This window comes from Anastrepha obliqua, chromosome 4 (genome assembly GCF_027943255.1).
Source record: "Anastrepha obliqua isolate idAnaObli1 chromosome 4, idAnaObli1_1.0, whole genome shotgun sequence".
Classification (NCBI taxonomy): domain Eukaryota; kingdom Metazoa; phylum Arthropoda; class Insecta; order Diptera; family Tephritidae; genus Anastrepha; species Anastrepha obliqua.
The window spans coordinates 38,314,022-38,338,255 of NC_072895.1; the positions used below are offsets into that span (position 1 = coordinate 38,314,022).

At 34.8% G+C, this 24,234-nt stretch overlaps 1 protein-coding gene across 2 annotated transcripts; it reads left to right on the forward strand.

The window, feature by feature from the left end:
• The first annotated feature begins 2,535 nt into the window (after positions 1-2,535).
• Positions 2,536-21,230, forward strand: LOC129243889 (integrator complex subunit 1). 2 transcript variants are annotated; one of them, XM_054881309.1, is made up of 4 exons: positions 3,302-3,388; positions 3,450-4,022; positions 14,567-15,546; positions 17,299-21,230. In XM_054881309.1, the coding sequence occupies exons 2-4, from the start codon at positions 3,485-3,487 to the stop codon at positions 21,190-21,192; spliced, it is 5,412 nt and encodes a 1,803-aa protein (XP_054737284.1). In that variant the 5' UTR covers positions 3,302-3,388; positions 3,450-3,484; the 3' UTR covers positions 21,193-21,230. The 2 variants fall into 2 exon arrangements, with proteins under 2 accessions (XP_054737283.1, XP_054737284.1); XM_054881308.1 differs by having other exon boundaries at positions 2,536-4,022.
• The last annotated feature ends 3,004 nt before the right edge of the window (positions 21,231-24,234 follow it).

Genomic DNA, 24,234 nt, shown 5'->3' on the forward strand with positions numbered 1-24,234 from the left:
TTATTAATAGAGCCCGAGCCCTTCCTTGTTTTGGAAAAGCATACTATCAAGGAGAATCATAGAAATTAAGACCTGAGGCCAAGAAACATGAGCTGGCACTAAATTATGGAACTACACCAGGCGAAGAGAACGAACGCAAAAACTAGTTTTTAAGCTTAGATAAGGACTTCGCCAAAATGGCTATACTGCCAAGAGCACTATGTTAAATTCCTCATTCTTCCCTGCTTAAATTTCTGGATTTAAACTGTTTTTTAAGAACCAAAATCATAGCTCAACAATATGTAGGAGTGTACAGCTTCAGCTACCATCCGATGTTCTGCAAGGTCTAGGGTCCCAGCTTTTCAAATGACGATTAAAGCAACACTTGGCGTGGGGTGAATACTACACTTGTACAAATCGTCCTGTATCTTTGCTGCTTGGTAGGTAAATAAAGTTCAACGTCTTACTAAAAGCGGTTTTTCAAATAGTGATCGCATCTCGGCCAGCAATGGCAAATATCGGAGTTTATTTCTGCCATAAAAAAGCTTCTAATAGAACATCATCTGCCGTTTGAAGGCGTCAAAAACTAGGTCCATCCATTTGTGGAAGAATAGCAGGATGCATATCGCAAATTGGTAGGAGCTCCTCCTACAAACATCTAATAAAGAATGTATGCATTAATTATATATATAGGAAACCAAGAGGAAAGTAATAATACGAGTTCTCTTCTCAAACAACACGACTCAAAGTTCGGATATAATGAGTTACAACTGCGGAGAGACTGAGCATATTATACGCAATTGCAGTATGCCAACGGAAATCATTTCTGTAATCTGCTCATAGTTCCTAATTCCAGAATTGCATCCGTGTTAGAGAAATTCCACAATGGACTAAGTGGAGGTATCTGGGTATCACTAAATTGCTGGAGAAGATTAAGCATCGGTTTTATTGGATAAATTGCAAAGAATCAGTTGTCGAATCAATTGCGCACAATGTATAGCAGCGAAAGGTCAAAAGGAGAGAAGTCGTAGAAGATTACCGGAATACTACTTGGGCAACTACTACTGGGTCCGGCAACAAATATGCGCTCGTTATTATGGATTACTTCGTTAAGGGGCCACAAGTGTACGCTTTACCAAACTAAGGTGCCAAAACCGTTGTTGAATTTTTGTGCAGAACTGGGTGACTCGGTTTTAGTACCAATTGAGTTGCATTTAGGCCGAGGAAGAATACTGTATTTAAAGAGACTTGTTTGCTTGATGGGGATTAAAATGTTGAATGATGTGGTGTGTCGTATTTAGCAATGCACAACTGAACAGAGGAAATTCAAAGAAGTTCACCTTGAGAGATTGGTTCTATTTGTATCGACCCTACTGTCAACAAAACCGAGCGAATGAGATACTAAAACCAAAACCTTGACTTCAGATGGCAAGACAGAAGTTGCCAGAAGATCCAAGTTGTTACATCTGGAAATCGTGATAGTTATTAAACATATGTATATAATAATACTTCATATATGCATGAATCAGCTTTAAATTCACAAATTAAGCTACCCGTTCACATATGGCAGATTACCTGCCAAATTGACAATCAGCTGTCAATACTGCTTTGAGAGGTTTTTTTCATAGAAATTATCTTGGTGGAATATTTCGGTGTTTTTGGTTTCTTTAATTATTACTAACGATATGAAGAAAAGACAAGAAAGGAATAGTTAATTTTATTGCGCAATTGGCTGCTAATAATAAACAGTTGAAGAAAAACTGTAAGCGTCGTTTACTGAGGTTGCAAAAAGTTATGGCAACAATATACATGCGAAATTCGCTATTACATTTTGTAATAGGCAATAACAGGCCAAAGCGTCTATGTGCACACCCTTTTTCTGTAATATGAATGCATAATTAATAATATCTAACAATATTTGCATTAGAATTATGTGTTCAAATCCCTTTTCTTTGCCGGCGAGCATTTAGTTTGTATTTTGATGTTTCTCCTCACATTCGTAATAATAATTATCGATAACAATGTTTCAGTGATCGATTTCAGAGGAATTTTACGTACTGTTTATTGCAGAAAACGTAGAAATTTAATATTTGTAAAACCGCGCTCTTACAGGGAAATATTTGTTTCTTTTATTTACAAAAGTGTTATATATTACATATTTTACTGGAAAATTTAAAAATTTTTCTTCTCAAATTGATTATTTCGAAAATACGCCAATTAACATAATGTTTATATTTCCTTAAAATTTATATTCTATTGCCTTTCATTTGAAGTCTTAGACATATAATTCTTTTTTTGATAATGTGCCCTTAATTAAATCGAATCAAAGGTAATTGAAATAATAAAATAAATGAAAAATTGGCGCTTTCACCCCTTTTGAGTTTTTATCCGAGCTCGTCCTCCTGTTCGTGGGGTGCGTCTTGATGTTGCTTCACAATCAGTTTTTATTCTTTACTTATACCCATTCATTGTACGCGTTAATTGGTTTTGAATACACACCGTATGAATAGCTCAATTTTGTAAACATTTTCAAGATCGGGCTGTTAAATTTCGAGCACGGGAACGTTGCACAATAATTGTACTAGAACACGATTAACCTTTGTCATCTCCAATATAAATTAGTTTAGGTATGGTAGTAGTGTTAAATAAACAGAAACATAAACTGTTCGTAAGAATATAATAAATAAATACTTCAAATAGAAGTCTGCCTTTATAGAACAAGCAGATTTTATACAACATGGATCGTGGCAAAAACATTATTAACGCAAGAGGACAGAAGAAAGTAGCCGGCCCGATGGGAAATGAGTTCTTTGCTTTAGGTGCGAAAGGAAACAGGGAGGATGCTAAAAAGATAGTCTCATGTAAAGGAAACCCTATTATATCAGATCGAAAACGTGAAGCAACTTCTTCTATTTCGAACACAAATAAAAAGCCAAAACTATTACGTTTGGAAGAAAATTTTGGCTTTACCATTCACGGTTCTTGGGATCAGTTTGCAATTGACTGTGAAACTACAGATTTAATTACTGTAATTAAGGAAATCTCCGAGCAGTTTGATGATAACGTACTACGTGTTATATGTGGGTCAGTGAAGCATCTCATGGAGCCTTATACGCGAATGAAATTTGATTATGTTCTCTATTTGGGATTATTGTATCTGGCCAAACTACGACCAAATATTTTCAGTGAAGAGATTCTCAGTTCAGCTCTTGTGTATATATTGCGTAGAGATGTAAATGTTAAATTGAAACAAAGCTCTAATTCCCACGCAATCGCCTCAAACCTTTTAACGAAAGCATATTATGATAGAACCAACTGGCCAGAACACTTCATGCGAATATACATAGAAGATGCCATTAATGAACGCACATGGTCAGATAATGATTTTTGTATGCCATATATAAAAAACGTATGCTTTGTATTTAAAACAAACATTCCTCCACCTAATGCCTTGCATATTGAAACCCCAGGTTTTGGCGCGTCAGCGGGCCAACAACATCGCGATATGCTATTATGTCTAGAAGATGATTCTGGAGACGGGAGCTCAAATATAGAATCTATTGGTTTTGGAATTGATACTGATTCACCTTTTTTAATTTGCAATCGTTTTGCCGACATTGAAAATACTGTTGAAAAAATTGTTATCGATGCAATAAAGGAACAGTTGAATAAGAGACAACAAACTGACTGGTATACGCGAAACTTTTTAAAATTCTTATGTTCAACAGCTGGTCTAATTGAGGTTCGTTATCTTTGCATAACACGTCTAGAGTTATGGATTCACAACGGTAAACTCGTAAAATATGCCCAACAACTATTACATTACATATGTTATAATATAAAAGAAAATAACTTTAAAGATCAAGAAGTTTTGGCAATACTTGTAAAAATTCGATTGAAAACGAAGCCTTCGCTAAATTTTTTTTTGCTCTGTATTAAAGAGATGATATCCCAGCAGCCTAATGTTCTCAGGCTAATACTAAAACTTGTGGTTCAAAATGAACTTTCAAACACGAGGAACCCAAACAATATGGGAATGCTTGGTAAGTTAGAATTCTACTTTTATTTATATAAGATATTTGTATATAATTAGTCCTGCCATAAGCTGTGCTACAAGTTAAGACATGAAACTATAATACTTTTATTAATTAAGTTAGTTTTATTTAACCATGTAAATATTAAAAAAAATTTATTTTCATTCGAAATGGTCTCCATTTGCTTTTACACAAGCCTTCAAATGATTAGGCCATTCAGAGATTGCAGCAAGCACGGTTTTCATGGATATTGACGTCGCTCCTCGTGCCAAAGTTTGTTTGAGACTTTCCAAATTTCTGTGAGGTCCTCGACAGGCCGTGTTCTCCAATTCTGACCACAAACTGTAGTTCAACGGATTCAGATCTGGACTTCCAGACGGCCAATTTTCTGCGGATATGAACCCAGAAATTTTGTTTAGCCACTACTGGATGGTTGTCGCCCTAAGGGCGGGAACGGAATCTTTCTAGAAGATCCTACCCTCTCCATAGAAGAGAGTACTACTCAATTTCTTCATCACGCCTTCTAAGACATCCTCCTGGTACACTTTTGCCTGGATGGTGGCCATGCTGAACCCTTAGAACAACATTTTTTGAGTCTTTAGTTTAGATTTTGTTTGTGTTTTTGTACAGATTTTTAGCATAGATTTTGTCGTTTTGCTTATTAAAAATCATTAGCATTTTCATTTTACTGGGACGTATGTGTCCCACCAGTATTCATGGTGTCCCAGTCAGTATTGAACATTCTTGGAAATAGGTACTCATATTATTTTTCATTTATAAACTCACATTGTTTGTACAGACTCGTAATGCCTAAAAAGCTTGATAAAGATGCCATTGCTAATATTTCGGAATCATTTAATGAGGATGACGACTTTTCAAACGGTAGCAGTGATAATTATGAGCCTCCTTATAGTGAGGTTTCATCTGCTGATGAAAGAGATATGGATGATAGTAATGAGGAGGATGCAGAAAATATTTTGGCAGTAACACGTTTTACAGCTGATTCTGCAAATATTGCCACTATATGGTCTTCTCCCCGTACAGAGTTTGTACCAATAAAAATAATAACTAGCTATCGACTTCCCGATATTGCTCATATCTTTGAGAGGACTGACAATCCTTACAATATATTTATGAAAGTTTTCCCTGAAAGCCTTTTTATGCGTATTACCCAGTGCACGAACGAACGTATTGAGATAATGCCAAACTCAAAACCAGCGTACAAAAATATAAAACTAACAGATATTGGACAAATTCAAATCGTTATTGGTTGCATGATAATTATGTCATATAACCATTTGCCATCTGTAAGACACTATTGGTCAAAACATAATTATATGGGAAACGATGCATTAAAATCGGCTATAACGCGGGATAGATTTCAGTTACTATCATCGAAATTGAACTTTGCTTCACCTGAAAAGCCTGAGGGAGCATCCAAACTTTATTACGTGGACGATATGGTCTCGATTTGCAAGTGCACGGAACGAAAGTGCTTACCAAAGTATCGATGAAAGCATGACGAAATTCAAGGGACGCTCCTCTATGGAACAATACTTACCATTGAAGCCCACTAAACGTGGTTTCAAAATGTGGGTCAGACGTTATGCTCTTACTGGCTATACTAGCGATTTTAATATCTATTGTAGGAGAGAAGATGGAAACGTCGAAGGAACTCTAGGCGAGCGCGAGTTATGGTTTCTTGCTTAGGAAACCTTGAGTTGCGGCTTATTCCTTTGGAGTTCCTCTCCTCTATTGATTAAAACAACTTTTGTTTCTGACTTGATGTCTTACAAAAACTTTATTTAAATTACTAAAGGAGTTTCTGCGACTACTCCTAGTCGCCCTCGCGGTTCGGCCACAACTGCCTTTTCTTAAATCTTTAGGTCTTAAATATAGCCTCAGAATATACATATTTAGATCGTAAATATAAGTGTTTGTGATGCTACTCAGCACCATCCAAATAATCTACTTTTTGTTTAGACTTGCAGCATAGCTGCAATTGTTTTACTGTGTTCTCTTATTTCACTCAAGTATGTTTTGCATACTTGAGTGTTGACACCAGTATGTTTGTTATCTGCATATACGTATGACTTCACGTCATTCGTATATGCAATGAACGGATTACACTTAAGCATATACATACATATGTATTATATATTTATATTTCTAACTCTAAAGTGCTGAGTGGCATTCCTGAGGTTCATTTTACAATCATAAATTTCTATTGGAATATGATTGTTTTCTTTTTTATTAATACTCATTTTACAATCATAAATTTCTATTGGAATATGATTGTTTTCTTTTTCATTAATACTCGTTTTACAATCATAAATTCTATTAAAATATGGTTGTTTTCTTTTTTATAATTTTATGTGTGGGAGCGGGGCCATTCCACATAACTCCCCCACCGTTAGAGTTAGAACTCTCCTGAGTTCTTTCATTAATATGTACATTTTGTTTGGGGTTAGTTTCCATTAACATAATTCCCCCTTCATTATAATTCTTTTTATTAACAATTTTTACTTTTATATTCTTCCTTTTCCAATATACAATTATTATAATCGATAAGAGCAATAAACATATTGCTACTGTTACATTCATACAATATGAAACATTTTTATGGTGTTTTAATTCTTTAATTTCTTTAATGTTTTCCATATTTTTTATTCAATCATTTCTATACTATCATTAAAATGATTATTTATTGCTATTTGCTTATTAACAGTTTCAATATTATGGTCATTTTCTTTTTGTACTTCTAAAAAAAAATTAATCAGTATCTCCATTATGGACTATGATACTAAACCTATCATCATTGTAATTATTTTCTGTGTCCAAATTAGGTATGTTCGCAAATTTTTGTGGTCTTTTTATATTAGACGGATGGACGTTTTGCAACGGATTAATTCGGAAATATGGTTGGTCCTTATGTCTTACTCTTTTGTAATTTTTTATGGGTCCTGATTCTCTGTATTCTGTATACTCTTCTCTATTGCTATTATGTTTTGCTATTACTTTTCTTTTTGCCAAATAATTCTATCTTTTAATATGGATGGGCAAATGCTATCTTTGGCGAACCTTGGAGAACATTTGATGGTTGAGTGATATCGATCGTTATAGTTCGCTATAACGATCTGCATCCTCATTTCCGTCGAAAGACTTGTATCGTCAATTCCTGTTAATTTCTCCAACAGGATTGAGTGAAGTCTCTCAATGTCTGCGTTACCAGTGTGATTATTGGGTTTTGTTAATTAAATGGACCTCAATATTTAATATATCAATATGGATAATTTCGTTTTTATCCGTAGGGGTTTCCGTCAAATAGAATTTAGGTTTTATAGGTTTTCTATCATATTTTTTTTGTTGGCATTTTTCACAGTTATTTATTATTAACTGAATATGCTCCCTGAATTTAAGGATTATTTTTCTAGCATGCAATATCTTAATTTCAGCTTCAGGGCTATATGTTATTATAATTTGTGTCTTATATTTATTAACAATCTCTTCTTTTATAGCCAAATGTTCCAATAACTCTTCCTCTGCGGAATGTATCGTATCGGAAATTTCAAAATTCGATTTTTTTTATCATTATTTTCGTTTATATCCTTAGATGCCATTAAAATTTGGTAACCTTTTGTAAGATCAATAGGGCTAAAGTACTGTGCTTTGCCCAGCTTGTCTAAGATTCCATGAATATTTGGCAAGGGATTATTTGATTAAGCCTACGATAATCAACCACTAAACGAAACTTTTTATTTCTTGATTTATCTTCTTTTTTTTTAACACTGTTATAATAGGAGAGCTATACCTACTCCTGCTTTTTTGAATTATTTTATGGACCACTGATTTTGTATTACTCAGTGTGTCCCCATCTTTAAAAATTAATTTTTCATATTTTTTTTTAGCAATTTTTCAACTCCTTTACGATCATCTGATTTTTAGATGATCGAGTTGAATATTTTGCAATTTCTAGACTCCAATGCATAAACCTGCTCTTGGATCGTCTTTGAGAGGAATGGTATTTTTACACCATTAAGGAGTTCAATTTCCTCCTTTTCTATATTTATCTTCTTTTTTTACACTGTTATAATAGCAGAGCTACTCCTGCTTTTTTTTTATTATACCTTGTTTTTCCAATTCTTTAATTTGCCACTTATGTGTGGGACAATTACGTCTGATCCAGTTATTTTGGGTCAGTAATGTTTGGGTCAGTAACGCCAGTTATGTTTGGGTCAGTAACGTCTGAGCTAGTTATGTTTGTTATGGTGCAAGCAAACGTACCTGCCTGAATTATTTTATTCTTTGAATAGGGCAACTTCTTTGTGTTGCCTTCAAAAGGATGTAGATATTTTAAGTCTTTTTCCACCTTTTGTCTTAAGGTGGTTCTTTGATATATAGCATTTTGCTGCAATAGTTGCGTTATCGCTACTAAACAAGCCTCCATATTTTGGGCCATTTACTTTTCGAATGAAATAGGGCAACTTCTTTGTGTTGCCTTCAAAAGGATGTAGAAAAAAAATATATATTTTATAATTAAATTTTTTTTTTTTTTTATTGATTTGTTTTTACCGAACTGGCATACGTCACATGCCTGATTATTAGTTTTACTTACTTGCTTCGAGAAAATTTCTTAATTGATTTAAGGCCGGCGGGCCAATTAAAAGGTCAAAAAAATCGATTTTTTTTTTTTTCCTGAAATCAATAGCTTAGATATTCAAGAACATGAGACACAAATTTTCAGAGTTAAATTCCAAGTATTTGCAGAGCTACAGAGCCGAGCGTAGTGCGGCGTCGAGCAACCGTGCGCTTACTTTGAAACTTTGAAGCGCGTTTTCTCGGCTTTTCATTTTCACGATTTTACCTAATTTATGTACACGATTGCAAAAAAACTAAACGAGCTATCCATTTCATTCAAAATGCGTTATCTTCAGTATTGTTTTCTCTTCTATGTGAACTAAAAAAAACATCCAAAAACTTTTTTTAAGCGACTCTTTTACCCAGTTGAAGAGTTTTTTTTTCCTTGAAAAACCACTTTTTTTTTCTACCTTCCCCAAAAATTCGAATTTTACGTGTTTCTCCCAATTTTCTTAGTTCACATCGAAGATAATTACATCAAAATTAATAATCTTTTTTTTTTTTTGTTTTAAGATGAAAATTGCAAGTTGTATCTTGTACACAAGTTGGATACTTCAGTGGCAAGGCGCTCTGGGAATCTATTGATACCTCGGCTTACAATATATTGTTGGAGATTGTACAAATTTTTTTTTTTAGTTCAAACATATATTAAACTATCCCCAAAACTTCATTTGGCTAATTGTTTTTTTTCTCATCCTACAACGCTTCGCGAAAACTACTGAATTTAGGACATCTAATTGGCCCGCCGGCCTTAACGTGCCCAAGCATTAAGTACGCTTGCTCTATTTTTTTTCCTGCACTGGGGCTCTTTCCACAATATTAAACATATTAAACCTGTTTCTATTTGTACGAAGATTATTGCCCGCAAATCGATTAACCATCCTCCTGAATCTTGTGGCACTAGGATCTACCTCCGTGAGGGTTGGATATTCAATCATATTCTTATCCTGGCGTAAATTACTGTACGTCATTTTTTTTTTTTTTAACTAATTATAAACCTCTTTAAATTTGACACATTTTCTATATTTTTTTTTTTTTCTTTTCCTTTTACTTCGTATTTCTTCTATGTTTCATATTTTCTCTTTACATTAACAATTTTTCACAAACAAAAAAAAAAAAATTTTTTTTTTCACTGTCGTTTTCAAGTATCATAACTTTTCGCAAAATGTTAAAAAATATATGTATCACTAGCTACTTACATAGACTCCTTTCGTCAATGGATGGATCAAAATTTTCAGGATCTCTGCTCTGCTTGGTCTTCACTTATTTGCTGTGGTTTGGTTGATGTTTCCGGAGTGCTCACTGGTACTTGTTGAAATGGTTATTCTGCTGCTGTTATTTTGCTTCTGTTGTTTTGCTGCTGATGTTGCTGCTGCTGTTTTGCTGCTGATGTTGCTGCTGTAGTTTTGCTGCTGATGTTGCTGCTGTAGTTTTGCTGCTGGTGTTGCTGCTGTAGTTTTGCTGCTGATGTTGCCTTTGCGTTTGATAGCGATCAAGGAAACAAGCGACCTCTTCGATGACAGCGCGATTAGAGACTCTTGGATCGAGATATCTGTTGCTGCTGCTTCTTTCACTGCTATTTTATTTATAGTGCAGTTTTTAAATTTTTATGTGTAAATCCCTTCCTTCTTTAAAGATCCCTTAATAAGCAACCACCGTAGCCGAATGGGGTGGTGCCATCCGTATCTCGACTGCGCCAGTTATGGTTGTTTACCGAGGCTAGTTATGTTGGCTACCGACTGTGCCAGTTATGGTTTCTGCGCCAGTTACCGACTGCGCCAGTTATGGTTTCTTGCTTAGGAAACCTTGAGTTGCGGCTTATTCCTTTGGAGTTCCTCTCCTCTATTGATTAAAACAACTTTTGTTTCTGACTTGATGTCTTACAAAAACTTTATTTAAATTACTAAAGGAGTTTCTGCGACTACTCCTAGTCGCCCTCGCGGTTCGGCCACAACTGCCTTTTCTTAAATCTTTAGGTCTTAAATATAGCCTCAGAATATACATATTTAGATCGTAAATATGTGTGTTTGTGATGCTACTCAGCACCATCCAAATAATCTACTTTTTGTTTAGACTTGCAGCATAGCTGCAATTGTTTTACTGTGTTCTCTTATATCAGTCAAGTATGTTTTGCATACTTGAGTGTTGACATCAGTATGTTTGTTATCTGCATATACGTATGACTTCACGTCATTCGTATATGCAATGAACGGATTACACTTAAGCATATACATACATATGTATTATATATTTATATTTCTAACTCTAAAGTGCTGAGTGGCATTCCTGAGGTTCATTTTACAATCATAAATTTCTATTGGAATATGATTGTTTTCTTTTTTATTAATACTCATTTTACAATCATAAATTTCTATTGGAATATGATTGTTTTCTTTTTCATTAATACTCGTTTTACAATCATAAATTCTATTAAAATATGGTTGTTTTCTTTTTTATAATTTTATGTGTGGGAGCGGGGCCATTCCACATAACTCGCGTGGTAAATCAGTTAGCTGCAACAATTCGAGAAACGGATGTGACTCTGTGTTTCGATCGGTCCTTTACAAGTATCAATCTTCTAGAGACTATTAATTACGCAGCGTTAAGAACTATTGTGTCGAATCGCAAAAAATTGCCAGTCATCAGCACAAAGCTAAACACAGGTCAATGCGTTTTCCGAGAAAGCAACACTGCTATAATGTATGCTAAATGGCAAGATTTGGTATTTTGGTAGTATTAGTTGTAAGCAATTGTCACTCCTCTGAAATCTCCATAATAGAAAAGAAATTAAAAAATGATCAAAAAGTTAACGTGGACTGCCCCGAAATGATAAAATTTTACCGACAGATAATGGGGGGAGTTGACCGAGCTGATCAAATTGCAGGGCAATATGACTTGGATCGGAAGTCTAATAAATGGCGGAAACAAGTTTTTTACCGATTGTTAATGATGTCAGTAGGAAATTGTTGGGTAATCAGTTCGCAACTTTCACGGACACAAAAACCACTTATAGACTTTATGATAGAGCTGGCGGGACACATGGTTGCTGAAGGGAAGGAAAGGGCAGCTGCTCAACGCAGTGGCACGTCAGGAAGAAAAAGGAAGCAAGCCGCAGGTCACCTACCCATTCCAATTCCCAATCGAAGACGTTGCACAGGCTGTGCAGATAAAAAAAAAAAAGAGGAGAACAAGAACGATTTGCGAAGAATGTCAGATTCCTCTCTGCAAAGATTGCTTCGCCCCGTACCATAAATAAAGACCAAACTTTTTTATGTTAAATATATTGCTTATGTATTATTTTCTTTGTATTCTTTACCGAAACAATTAATTGAATTCCAAATAAAAAACCAAAGTTCAAAAACACTGACGGGACATACATGTCCCAGCCCCTCCCATCACCCCTTTTTACCCGATTCAAATCCTGAAGTGATGGAATGCTTTTATTTTCCCTATTGTAACGATTGCACACGTAAAACAAGTTCCCTTTACCTAAGCGGCTTTTCGGATCGAAAGTGTTAAAAACTTTTTCAACAGGGAAATTTATCTCATCTAAAAATGACCAGTTGAGCGACGGAAGGCTTTCATGTGGAGATCATCTCTAATTAGTCTTGACATGGATCTGGTCGATACATTCATTTCCCTGGACATAATTTTCTAATTTCTAAGGGGATTTCTGCGAATTCTTTCTCAAACGGCTTTTACGGCTGCACTGGTTCGAACCACGCGAGGATGACCATTTCTTTTTCTGTCTGTCACTTCAGACGTTTGGGAAAAGCGATTAATCGTGCGGTAAACAAACATTCTCGAAAAATTAAATTTTTTCAGCATTTCGTAAAACTCACTTGCACTTTTACCACTCTTAGGTAAGCACTGCACAATGCAATGCGATTTTCTTTAGCGCTCCACTCCTTTTTTACCAGGCGAAATTCAATACGAAACAGTTTGAATGAATAAACAATGCATACGAACAAAAGCAAAAATACTTAAGAACGAATCAAAATAATAAAGGGTCTTTCAATAAGAGGTGTTATTTTGATATTCAAATAAAAATGCTATTTCTTAATATTAATGACCGGGTATTATAAAGAGGAAGGTATGCCGTTAATAGTGGAAAATAACATCAGACAAATGATCACCACGACCACACCTACATACCTAGATTCTCTTCCGCATGAGGTAGCATTACATTTTGAAGGATCTGAACGTAATTGACCGCATCCATACTAACTCCAATGCGATGAATTGGCCCGACACTGTTCCGCGAAAAGCAGCCCCACACAATTATTGAACTTGGGATCGAATACTGCATGTTTTGGCCGGCGCACGCACTTCCTACCCTCTGGACCGATTCTATTTATTTTTATTTTTAAAATATAACGCCACTGATTTTGTGTCCAGGATATGCGCTCCTGAGCAAACTCAATTGGGCGTTGTCGTTCCGATGCTGTTTCTAATGGCCTTTTCCGTGCAAATCGACCGTGAAGACCTGCTTCTGCCAATCGAACCGCAACTGTTTTTTCGTTATTGGCTTTTCCAGGTGAATAAAAATTTCACTCTTCCTGGGACCCTGTTTTGGCAGTCTAACAATCATTCTATCAATCTAGCTCGTAGTTTTTCGCGCTTTTTTTTCTGTGAAATGTTTTCTAGAAAAAAATTTCAAAGCATTAAAAGGCATCGTTTTTGAAAAATTTAATAGTGTTTAAAAAATCCGGTCTTTTGCAGCTCTATGATTACTTTTCGAATAGCTGGGGGGATTGTTTCCCTTTCGACATTATTGAATAGTTTCAACTAAAGTAGAGTGTTGTAGGAATACTGCAGATACTTTATTTTTACATTACTTGCCATTTATAATATAAATGTAGGATTCCGAGTTAAACAATTTGTTCTTACTTTAATTTAGACAATTTCTTTATTACTTCAACTTAGACAATTTGTTCCTGTGCGTTCCTCGCTTGATGGCGGTTTAGTTCACAATGTTCTATCTGTCCTGTCGTTCGTATCGTCAACGTCTTCGTTGGGTATGTTCGCGGTATGGTAATCTCGGTCTTTTTGTTGCGTTACATTGTTGTCCGTATTAGTCTGGTCATACACTTTGCGGTCTGTCTCCTATTATGTCTTTTCGTCGTGTCCGTCATTTCCTACATAAAACAGAAAGCAATTCACAAAATTTATCAGTGCTCCTACTAAAACGCAAAAAATCAATGCGAAAAAGCAAGAGAAATAAATAAATGAACGCATTTCAATGAACGTGATGACAGCAAATATATTCAAGCCCAAAAAGTACGTTCTCATGCTTTTACTGAGACATTTAAAATTACACAAACTTATTGGAAAGAATAGCATGTGATCAATAGGTTTTTTTTATTTTTATACTGGCTATTATTTTCAATATTTACTTTGTACTTAAAATTCAAATTATTACTTAGCATTACTATACCTTCACATTCGTTATCTGAGCTCCTTGAGTGAATAAAAGGATGTTGTTTTCGTTACACCAGGTTTCATTTGCCGGTTGTGCACCTTACTGATTACTGCTTTCTGAATAAAGCCACCTCAAAATTCTTGTTGCGTGACTGGCGCATGAATTAAAGAACATTTTTCAATTCAGTCTACTGTTTAGCCTATATTTCGGCTCCACATTTTCATTTACATCGTTTTTTAATTTATGCCGATTTTTTAAACATATGAACGTTAAAAGTAGAAATAGGCATATTTTAGAAAGTTGTTTGCTTATTATCATGCCCTTTGGCATACTTTTGGAGAGAAGGGTCAAAGGAAAATTTTGCAGAAACCCGAACAAATCAGCTAAGTTTGAACTGAGCTGTGAGGGCACATATGCACTTTGAGGCTTCATTTTATAAAATGCATAGATATGAGAATACCTACATATTTTTATACGAACCTTTTTATTTCAGCTACAATGTTTCAAACATCTCCAGAACAATCATCTCAAAATCTTGCAGAAATCTACAAAGAATTTTTACTACAACGAGAAGACTGTTTACGTACATTAAGAGTATTTTTACGTGAATTGGTCCGTGTGCTTCGTTATGATATGAATATTGTGAAATTCTGCAAAGAGTTTATGAACGAACGAATTGGTTTGATGGAACAAGTTGAACGCTCAGAATTTAAAGAAAGAATTTTCCATTCAATGGTTGACATAATATGCCTTTGCATGCTATTATCTGTTTCACCGCAAATTCGTGAAGCGTGTATTGTATTGCGTTCCAACAAGGAAATGAAAAATAATCCATTATTATTGAATTTTTTTTCACAAATGTCTCAAATTCAATTGGAAGCCGTATCTTGGATGTACGAGACAGTTCCGAATCTTTTTAAAATACAAAGTTTAGAATACAGTCAAGCTCTACACAAGATTTTACTTTTAGACAACCCTGAGCAATATTCGAGATGCGATCAATGGCCTTCGGAGCCAGAGCGGGGAGCACTGTTGAGGATTGCTTCTGAAACTCCAGTTCTAGAAGATACTCTTCTACGAATTATACTTATCGGTATTACTAAAGATATACCTTTAACGATACCAGAAACTATAGATGTGATAATGATGGTCATTAAAAGGGCGTCAACAATGAGAATCCCCAACTATCCAGCAGTACAAGCCAACAAATATGATGTTATAGACTTCCTATTTAATATGGTGGAATATCATTATCCGGAAAATATAAATTTACCCTTGGGTTACGCTCCCCCAAAGCTTGCTATCACAGTTTTATATTGGAAAGCATGGATTATAATGCTAATGATTTCCGCTCACAACCCGTCCACATTCGGAGCGTTTTGCTGGAAACATTACCCCACTATGAAGGTTTTGATCGAAATGTGCATTACCAACCAATTTACCGAACCGCATATCGGAAAGGAGGAACTACAGGTAGGTTTAATAAACAATATACTTGCCCAAAATTTTGATGGTTTTTAAACATAACTTTTTATTTATACGCAATTATTTCACTTCAAATGATTTGATTTTACAAGTACATATATATGTATGCACATTTATATATTGATTGCTTAGATTTACTAAGATTGCATTGGTTTACAAATAGCCATCCAATTCTTATAGAAAACAGGTAGCTGAGTCTCAAAAAACCACTATTTTCTGCCATGCAGCTTTCGCGTTATCCCCAAATAACGATTTGCATAAACGAAATAAAGGTACTGGAGAACCCTCTAAATAAACAAGAATAATTCGAATTTTCAAGGGATACTGTTAGTTTGTCTTTCAAATTTGATTGCATCATTCTTGAAACAATTTTGTAAAAATGGTATAAATAGGCAGTTTTATAAATCTAATTTATTATCCTAAGTAATTTTTTACTAGGAAGACTAACTATTAGCTGTATTTTTTTGAACGTGGCCTGTAAAAACACTAGGAAATTTAGTAAGCTACCGTAAGGGGTTGGGTAGGGTTTCGTCGGGAAAAAAGGCATATTTTCAATACTTTTTTTTCTATGCAAAAAATTATTTAATCCAAACTTTTTTCTGTCTTATAGATAAATATTTAAAGAATAATTTCTAAAATTTTCAAAAAAAAAAAAAAAATTAAAACTCCTCCATTGTGACGTCATTCCCGGTGACCCCTCGAAAAAAAGGTGCGACCGCGTTGTCGGCATAACTCCTGAAGGGATCATCGAAAATGAAAACACAAAAATAAGTGTTTTAGTTAAGACCATAAACTCGTGCTTGAACGAAAGAAAGAAAAAAAGTAAAAATTGAAATTCGGTCAAATTTGCTTGACATTTTTTTTTTTTTTTTAAATAGTTGTAATTGAAAAAAAACCCTTCCTTCAAGCACGAGTAAATTGTATCTCGAACACCTGTGTAAAATTTCATCAAGATCGGTTGAGTAGTTTTCGAGAACATTTGACAACCGAATTTGAAAACACGGTTCCGAGAAAAACGCGTTTAAAGTTTTGAGTAACAATAAAAGTGGCTTGGAGCGCACACCTTCCAAAGGCTGTATCTCCGAAACTATTATTCGGATCGACTTGAAAGTTTAGGATAATATTCTTGGGATGTTGTAGAAATTAATAAGCCAAAAAAAGAAACGATTTTTTGAACCCACGAAACCCATGTAACCCCTTAAGCAAAATACTGGCGACTGCCGTAGTTCAGGTTCGAAACCCCTTTCATGAAATACCAAATAATAAAGTTTTTTCTAACAGCGGACACCCCTCGGCAGGCAATGACAAACTTCTGAGCATATTTCTGCTATGGAAAAGCTTCTCATGGAACCATCTGCCATTCGGAGGCGGCATAAAAAAGTCCCTTCATTGGTGAAACATAATAGGAAGTAGAACTTAACCAAATACCCGCTCAGCCAATGCATTAAATAACTAAAGCAAAGGGACTTATTGAACAGTTTTGACAATTTATTTGTTTCTCATTTAATCTTAATAATGAAAATCAATTTACGAAAACATAGTTTATTCTCCTAGAAAAACCGTAAAAAATCGCATTGACTTGTGGCAGTTTTTTTATTGACGGTATTGGGTGTTTATGTATTTGTCTTTTATATTGCGTTTAATTTTTATTTCAATAAATGTACCTCTTTACGTAATGAATTTTTTAAGTAAATGTGTAAATGCATATGATTAATGAATTTACCATAAACTTTTTTACAGCTGGTTTCTCTGGAAAGAGAACAAATTCTTCAGTTGGAGTCATATTTGGCAGCACAAACTTCCCAAGCGATTATAACTGAGGATAATGCAATACTTATTTCGCAGTTAATGCTTATGGATCCAATGGGGCAAGTTAGAAAAATCCCTAATAGCGTTTTAGAGCAAGTGAAGGGACTAAACAAATCTTTGAAATTGGGATATCTCTTGTGTCGCTGCCGTCGACCGGATTTACTACTTGATATAATTCAGCGTCAAGGTACAACTAAGTCGATGCCTTGGCTTTCAGATCTGGTGCAGAGTAGCGAAGGAGATTTCAGCCACCTTCCAGTACAATGCTTATGCGAGTTTCTTTTATTTAACGCTAACATAATTAATGAGGAAAACACCCGTGACGTAGAATTAGTCGCTTACCTAAGAAACCTAGTGATGGAAGAGAACACTCAAAAGAAAACAGTTTGTGAGGTCTTGGACTACATATTTCGCAGATTGTCATCAACAGTAAAGCAATCGCGTATCGCTGCCATATCCGGTCTTAAAATTATTTTCAAAGATAACACTGATCAAAATGATTGGTTATTAAAATCAATTCCACAAATTCAGTGTTTTAGAGAAGCTTTATCATTTATGATACCTCAGCTAAGGTCGGCATGCCAAGTTGAAAATACACCAGCTTTGGTAATGTCTTATATTCAGTTTGTAGCTGCGCATACTATTAACGATGGCGTCATCGATATGCTAGACCATGTTATTGACATGGCACAGTTGATTGTAGAGCGGAGTACTATGTTTCAGCATATCATACCTCTAACTGGCGATTTATTATTAGGATATAGTAATGATAATCTCGCCGAATGTCGTTTTCAAACGTTGAAGTGTCTCTTTGTTATGTTCAATAACTACATAATAAGACTAAGAGAACACCGGGAACCCTATGAATGGACGGAATATCCTGACTTACTTATGGTCCAGTTTGAAGATGGAGCCCAACTGCCTCTTCATTTAAACATAATACATGCCTTTATAATCTTACTGACACAGTCAAGTAGCCAAATGCCTGAGTCGCTCCCAATTCTTGACTATTGGTTCCCTCCAGGACGAAGACCCCCGTCTGGCTTTTTACCAAATATTTCTCACGAGGCAGTTCAACTATTACCTGACTGGCTAAAATTAAAAATGATTCGTTCCTCAGTTGATCGGCTAATTGAAGCTGCGTTGTTAGATCTTACTCCCGACCAGATTGTTTTGTTTGTACAAAATTTTGGAACACCAGTGATTTCAATGTCAAAACTGTTGGCCTTATTAGATCATGCTGTGAATGAAGAACTCGAACTAGTTAAAAATGCAATACTCAACAAAGCGTATTTAGCACAACTTATTGAAATTCAACAAAAACGAGGGGCCAAAAATGGGCATTTTACTGTTAAAGCTCTTGAGTTATATTCTCATTCCCAAACAGTGCCAGATCATCCAAAACAAGCCGATGCGGTCTTGAACCCACTAAACTTGCAGAAAAACTTTCAAACAATAATTCTTACTACGTGCTACTATCGCGGGAGTAAAGACATTGAAGATGTAATTGGTAATACGCTAAAGACTTCGAATTACTATTACAAAAGCACCAACCGTTTTCGAAGGTTAATTCATTATTTGCTTGATAGAGAATTTTTGTTTACGAAAAACCGTAAGGAAGTTATGATAAGTCATTTGAAAAGGGGATGGTTATGCCTTTTGAGAATAATAGACCGGTACAAACATTCAATACCCCAGCAGACAACATCGCAGATAAAGCATATTTGTACACTTTTAAGGGTACTACTAAAACAAAAGTTTTTATCTGCGGATGATTTCAAGCATATATCAGATAAACTTTATGAATGTGAGTCTTTATGGAAAACACATATGAATTCTAGACGAAATATTAACATGTACTTCAAAAGTTTATTCAATATCGTTAAGAAAAGGGAGATGCAAATGTTTCCTACAATTTCCGAATCTTATGAAAAAGCCGAGCACAAACAAATACTATCTGGTACTCAGAAGTTGTTTGGTATTAAAAGTGAGAAGGTATTAAAAAATACAACAGTTGAAGATTTATGTCATTGTGGATTAATTGTCGATAGGTTATGCGAAATAGATCCAGAATTCATACTCTTAAGAAAACAGAACCAAATAGGCAGATTATTCATGAAAAGTTGCTCCGACTCTCGTTTCCATATACTTTCCTTGATATGCCATCAAACAAGTTGGGACGCCTTGTTGATCAATTTGAAATTGTTGATGCAAGAAGTGCAACCAGGTATTGATTGTAGTACAGCCCTTAATTTTATTGAAGCGCTTATAAGTAATCCAAAGCTTTGGCAAGGACGAGACAAAAGCGTAACAGAAACTAATTTCCCAGAACTAATGTTTTTATTTAACGAGTCCCAGTTGAGTGCTTTAATTGGTTTTATTTTGAATGAAGCTGATGCGAACTCCAAGACTATGTTGGAAACTTATGATTACAAAATTTGTTCGCGCATCAATCTTCTATTCAGAGTTACCAGTAAAATACATAAGGATATTTCCAAGTTTATTGAATATGTACTTAGGAAATCATGTCCCCATTTATTGAAACTAAAAATTATACACCAAATGTACCTTTTACATCCTTCCATTCGATTTATGACAACTAATTTAAAAGAACATGTTACGAAAATATCTACTTTAAGGGGTTGTAAAGCTGATAAGGTTTCAAATTACTTAATTACTTGCTTGGGGAATCTTTTTCTTAGAAAAGATTTCGAAACTCTATCTAGTGATATTGAAATGCTAATAAGAAAATTTGCGGCATCACATCCTATCCTATTTTTGCGCCAATTAGGTGTTTTATCATCTTTAATACAAGGTAGGGCGCAGTTAAGCGTGCGTCTTTTACGTGATGAATACCATTTTCACCGGTTTATACAAATACTTCGTGCGCTTCAACTGCTACAACCTATGTTATTCGACGATAGTTACAAAATTGAATTTCAAGCAGCTTTAGAGTGTTATTTCTCATTTTTCAAACATCATAGCTTTATTAAAGAGTCATATCATATATTGATAAAGTTCGTCGAACTATTACAAGCCTATATAAATTCCAATCCTTCAAGCGCGCTCCTTTATATCGAAAAATATGTTGGAATTTTAATGGAACTGTCCGTAAAATTTAATTCCATTACATCGTTGCAACAACTGGTACAAGGCATAGCTCTTCTTCAGCAAAAAGGTATCCCAATAAATGAATTAAACGATGACGAAAATAAGCAAGATTTTGAATTAGAAGAGCAGGGAAGTAGTAACGCTTTTGCTCTAACGGATGTTGATATATCTGAGGCGAATCCCATAAATCATTTGGAACCTAATATCAAAGGAGGAGTCCCATTTGCTATTTCTACACCGTTTACAAAATCACTTACAATGTCGCAACATTTTACAGATCTTATAACAATAATAAAAAATTCAAGTACAGAAGAAGCTATCTTGGGGCCTCTGCAAGAAATAGAAAGTCTAACTTCGAAGCGATTCTCATTTTTGAATGAAATTTTTGATCGGTTACTAGAGTTGATATTTTCTCCTAGTGCGCAGATACGCTCCAATGCATTCATTTTATTGGTTCGTCATTTGAAACATAATCCAGGTCGCTCTGACATAAATCGATGCACCCTTAATGCATACATTCAATGCTTGAGAGACGACAACTCGTCTGTTGCCACTACTGCTGTAGACAACTTAGTTGAAATGACTCTGCTTTTGCAAGAGCATACCGTAGAAATACTTTCAGTAGCCTTTACTCTTGGGGTTAAGTCACAATTAAACACAAGTACTCAAATCAAAAGAGTTTTACAAACGCTAATGTTACAGCATGGATATTAAAATTAAGCTTATTAGTATTACAGTAATAATATTATACAAAAATTATAATATAAAATATAATATTACTACAAAAATATTTTTAAGTGTAGAAAGAAGAAAATAATTTCTGATTTTTTTATCTCTGTACAATAAACAATAAAACTTGCAAAAAATAGTTTTAAATTTTAGAATTAGGAATTTTCAAGATCGAACTTAAGAAATTATTTCAATTTACGATTTAATCTTAAAATGTGAATTAAGTTGTAATATCAACGCTGTAATAGCATAAATTATAACCGTAGTCAAATGTTTGGTGTGTGACTACCATTCGGGAGTGCGTAGGTTTGAATCTCGGTGAAACAGCAAATGAAAGAAAAACATTTTTCCAATAGCGTTCGTCGCTCGGCAGGCAATGGCCAACTTCCAACTGTATTTCTGCCCTGAAAAACCTCCAATATCTGCCGTTCGGAGTCGGCTTAAAACTATGTATATGTCCCTTCATTTGTGGAACAACATCAAGACGCATACCACAAACACGAGGAGAAGAACGACCAAACACCCAAAAAGGATATAAGCTCTCAAAATGAAAGTCACACCTAGTTATTAAGGGCAAAACAATCTATTTAAGAAAGGAGGTGGAAATATATTGCCCTGATAAGATAAAGATTGGTAAAAAGTAAGCAAAGAAGTTAATTAATAAAAAACTTTTAATTTTAGGTTTAAATATCAGATTTTATTTGAAAAATTCGTCCCTATCACTAATCGATTTTCGGACGATAGAAGTAGCACTGAGTTCAAATGCATAGGTCATATGTTTGAAATTCGCGGAGAGTCATCACTGCGCTCTTTCGCAGAAACATTTCGTAGATTTTGTGGGAGAAAATTTCCAAAATAAAATGTACATTCTGCTCCATGGTTGAGAGAATTCGGAAGTTGTGGCAAACATCAGACCTTTAACCTGTTCTCCATGATTTTGAAAGAATCAGCTGATTTACTGACGTAATAAAACTGAGATGGTTATGGAGAATTAAAAAAAAAAACGAAACCACTGCTTAGGTTACTTCGTTGCCTGAACAACGGCTGATTTGACGGGTATGTGAATACGTGTGAAATGAACGGACAGTATTCTGCTGCCGAATCTCCAATTACGTAACAGCCAAAGTTACTCTCAAAATTTTGCTTCGGATGCCTAAACCTGGCAAACTATCATCCTTGATCCTGGGCGACTGCGGGCTAGGGAGAATTGCAGATACTGTCCCAAAGTGCATCTCAGCAATGCGAGAACCGACTAAAGAAACGCAAAACATGTAGTTTCAGGCACACTAAGGCGACTTCAAAACAAATAGAAAAACCAAATCACGCAACCACGTTATGACGTTATTTTAGTTAAATTTAATTATATCAAATAAAGCACAATTTAAATAAAGAAATTAATACTTATTTACAAATTGTATGTTATAATATTTAAAACTGTTTATTTACATCTATATGTGTTACGGTTCGTCTCGTTTTATTCCTACAAGGTGGCACAAAATTAATAATCCAATTTTTTCTTAACAACTTTTACTAAAAAAAAGTTATCGTAAGTGATGGAAATATTTATTTTGACCTTTACGCACTCTGACTGCAGCTGCTTAGTTCACAAATATAAAATATGTTTGACGTACGATGACATTAGAAAAAATTATAAGTCCCCCGATAGGGCGATGAAGTTTACGTAACCTTGTATATAAACCGCTGCCTGACATTTTAAGTTTATTTATCAGGCAGAACAGCAGAAGCGCATACTGCGAAGTAAATTGAATTATAGAACTAAATTCGCACCAGGCAATTGACGCCAGAAGGAATATCAAGGTTTTCTTTGCCAATTTAAGAAAATGCGGTATATTAGTAGGAAATTTTTTTTATTTAATAAATTTCTTGAATGTTATTTTTTGTTTGATGTCAATACTTTTAACAACATGTAACTGATGCGCTCGGTTACTGGAAGTAATGCAAGAAAATTGAAAATTTGCTCACTATTACACAAATACCAAAAGGAGGATTTATACACTTAGGAGATGTAGATGTGAGGTAACAGCTAAGGACTACTAACCAAAGAAGCAGCCCGTTGGAGAAAGGTAATACTTACGTGTTTTTTTATTTCTTATTTATTGTTTCCCCAATAATTTATTTATTTAATTTTCCAACAGTATTTTAATTAAAACTATACTGTAACACATCGATATAATGCAAGCGGTGACCGCTTATCGCAGAGCTTAGGGCATGAAGTTCTTCCACTTTGGATTTTGACATATTTCATTTGTACCACATCTTTGCAGTGCAACATTAGACCTCTTCTTCTCGGTAAGCGTTAGCAACAGCACATGAGGCCTATAGTAAGTTATACCAGTTTTATGAGGTATAACCAAGGCAAACCATAGGTGGCGCCTTCTTAAAACAGTTACTTTATTTTTTAGAATTTTGACAAGTCTGACGTCAGTTGCCTTTCCAATACAAAACAAACAAAAAAAGGAAGAGAACAATATTGTGATTTGTGAGATTTAAACTAAACGACTAAAATTGTGAAAGCACAAATTAATATAAAGCCTTCAAACGCAGTTGGTTTGCGTTTTTATACGGAAGACGCCGTGGCAAGAAGATGTGTATGGGGGTGTATAATTTCTTCTTTTTAGTTGTTTCCATTGCTTTCGCCTACTCTTCACAAACAAGTAATTCCCCTTCCTTTTGTTTGTTTATTCATGAGCTCTTACAACATAGCGAATTCGGAAGGTGTAACCATATACTCTATCATCCTTCAGATATAACCACATTCGCTAGCGGTGAATCTTGCTCGATAACTTTGTTGTTGCTTTCACATGCAGATTTTTCGTTATGTTAGTTTAGCAGAGAAGTGGCGAATAGAAGAGGCCTAATATATAGCATAAAAAGAAAAATTTTAAAACGAAGTGTTGCTTCCAATTCCATTTATCTAGTTAAAATTTTTTCCAAAAAAAAACAGCGAAGATATTGATTTACAAACTTTTTCATTTTTCGTTTAATAAACCTTTTCTCTTTCTCGAA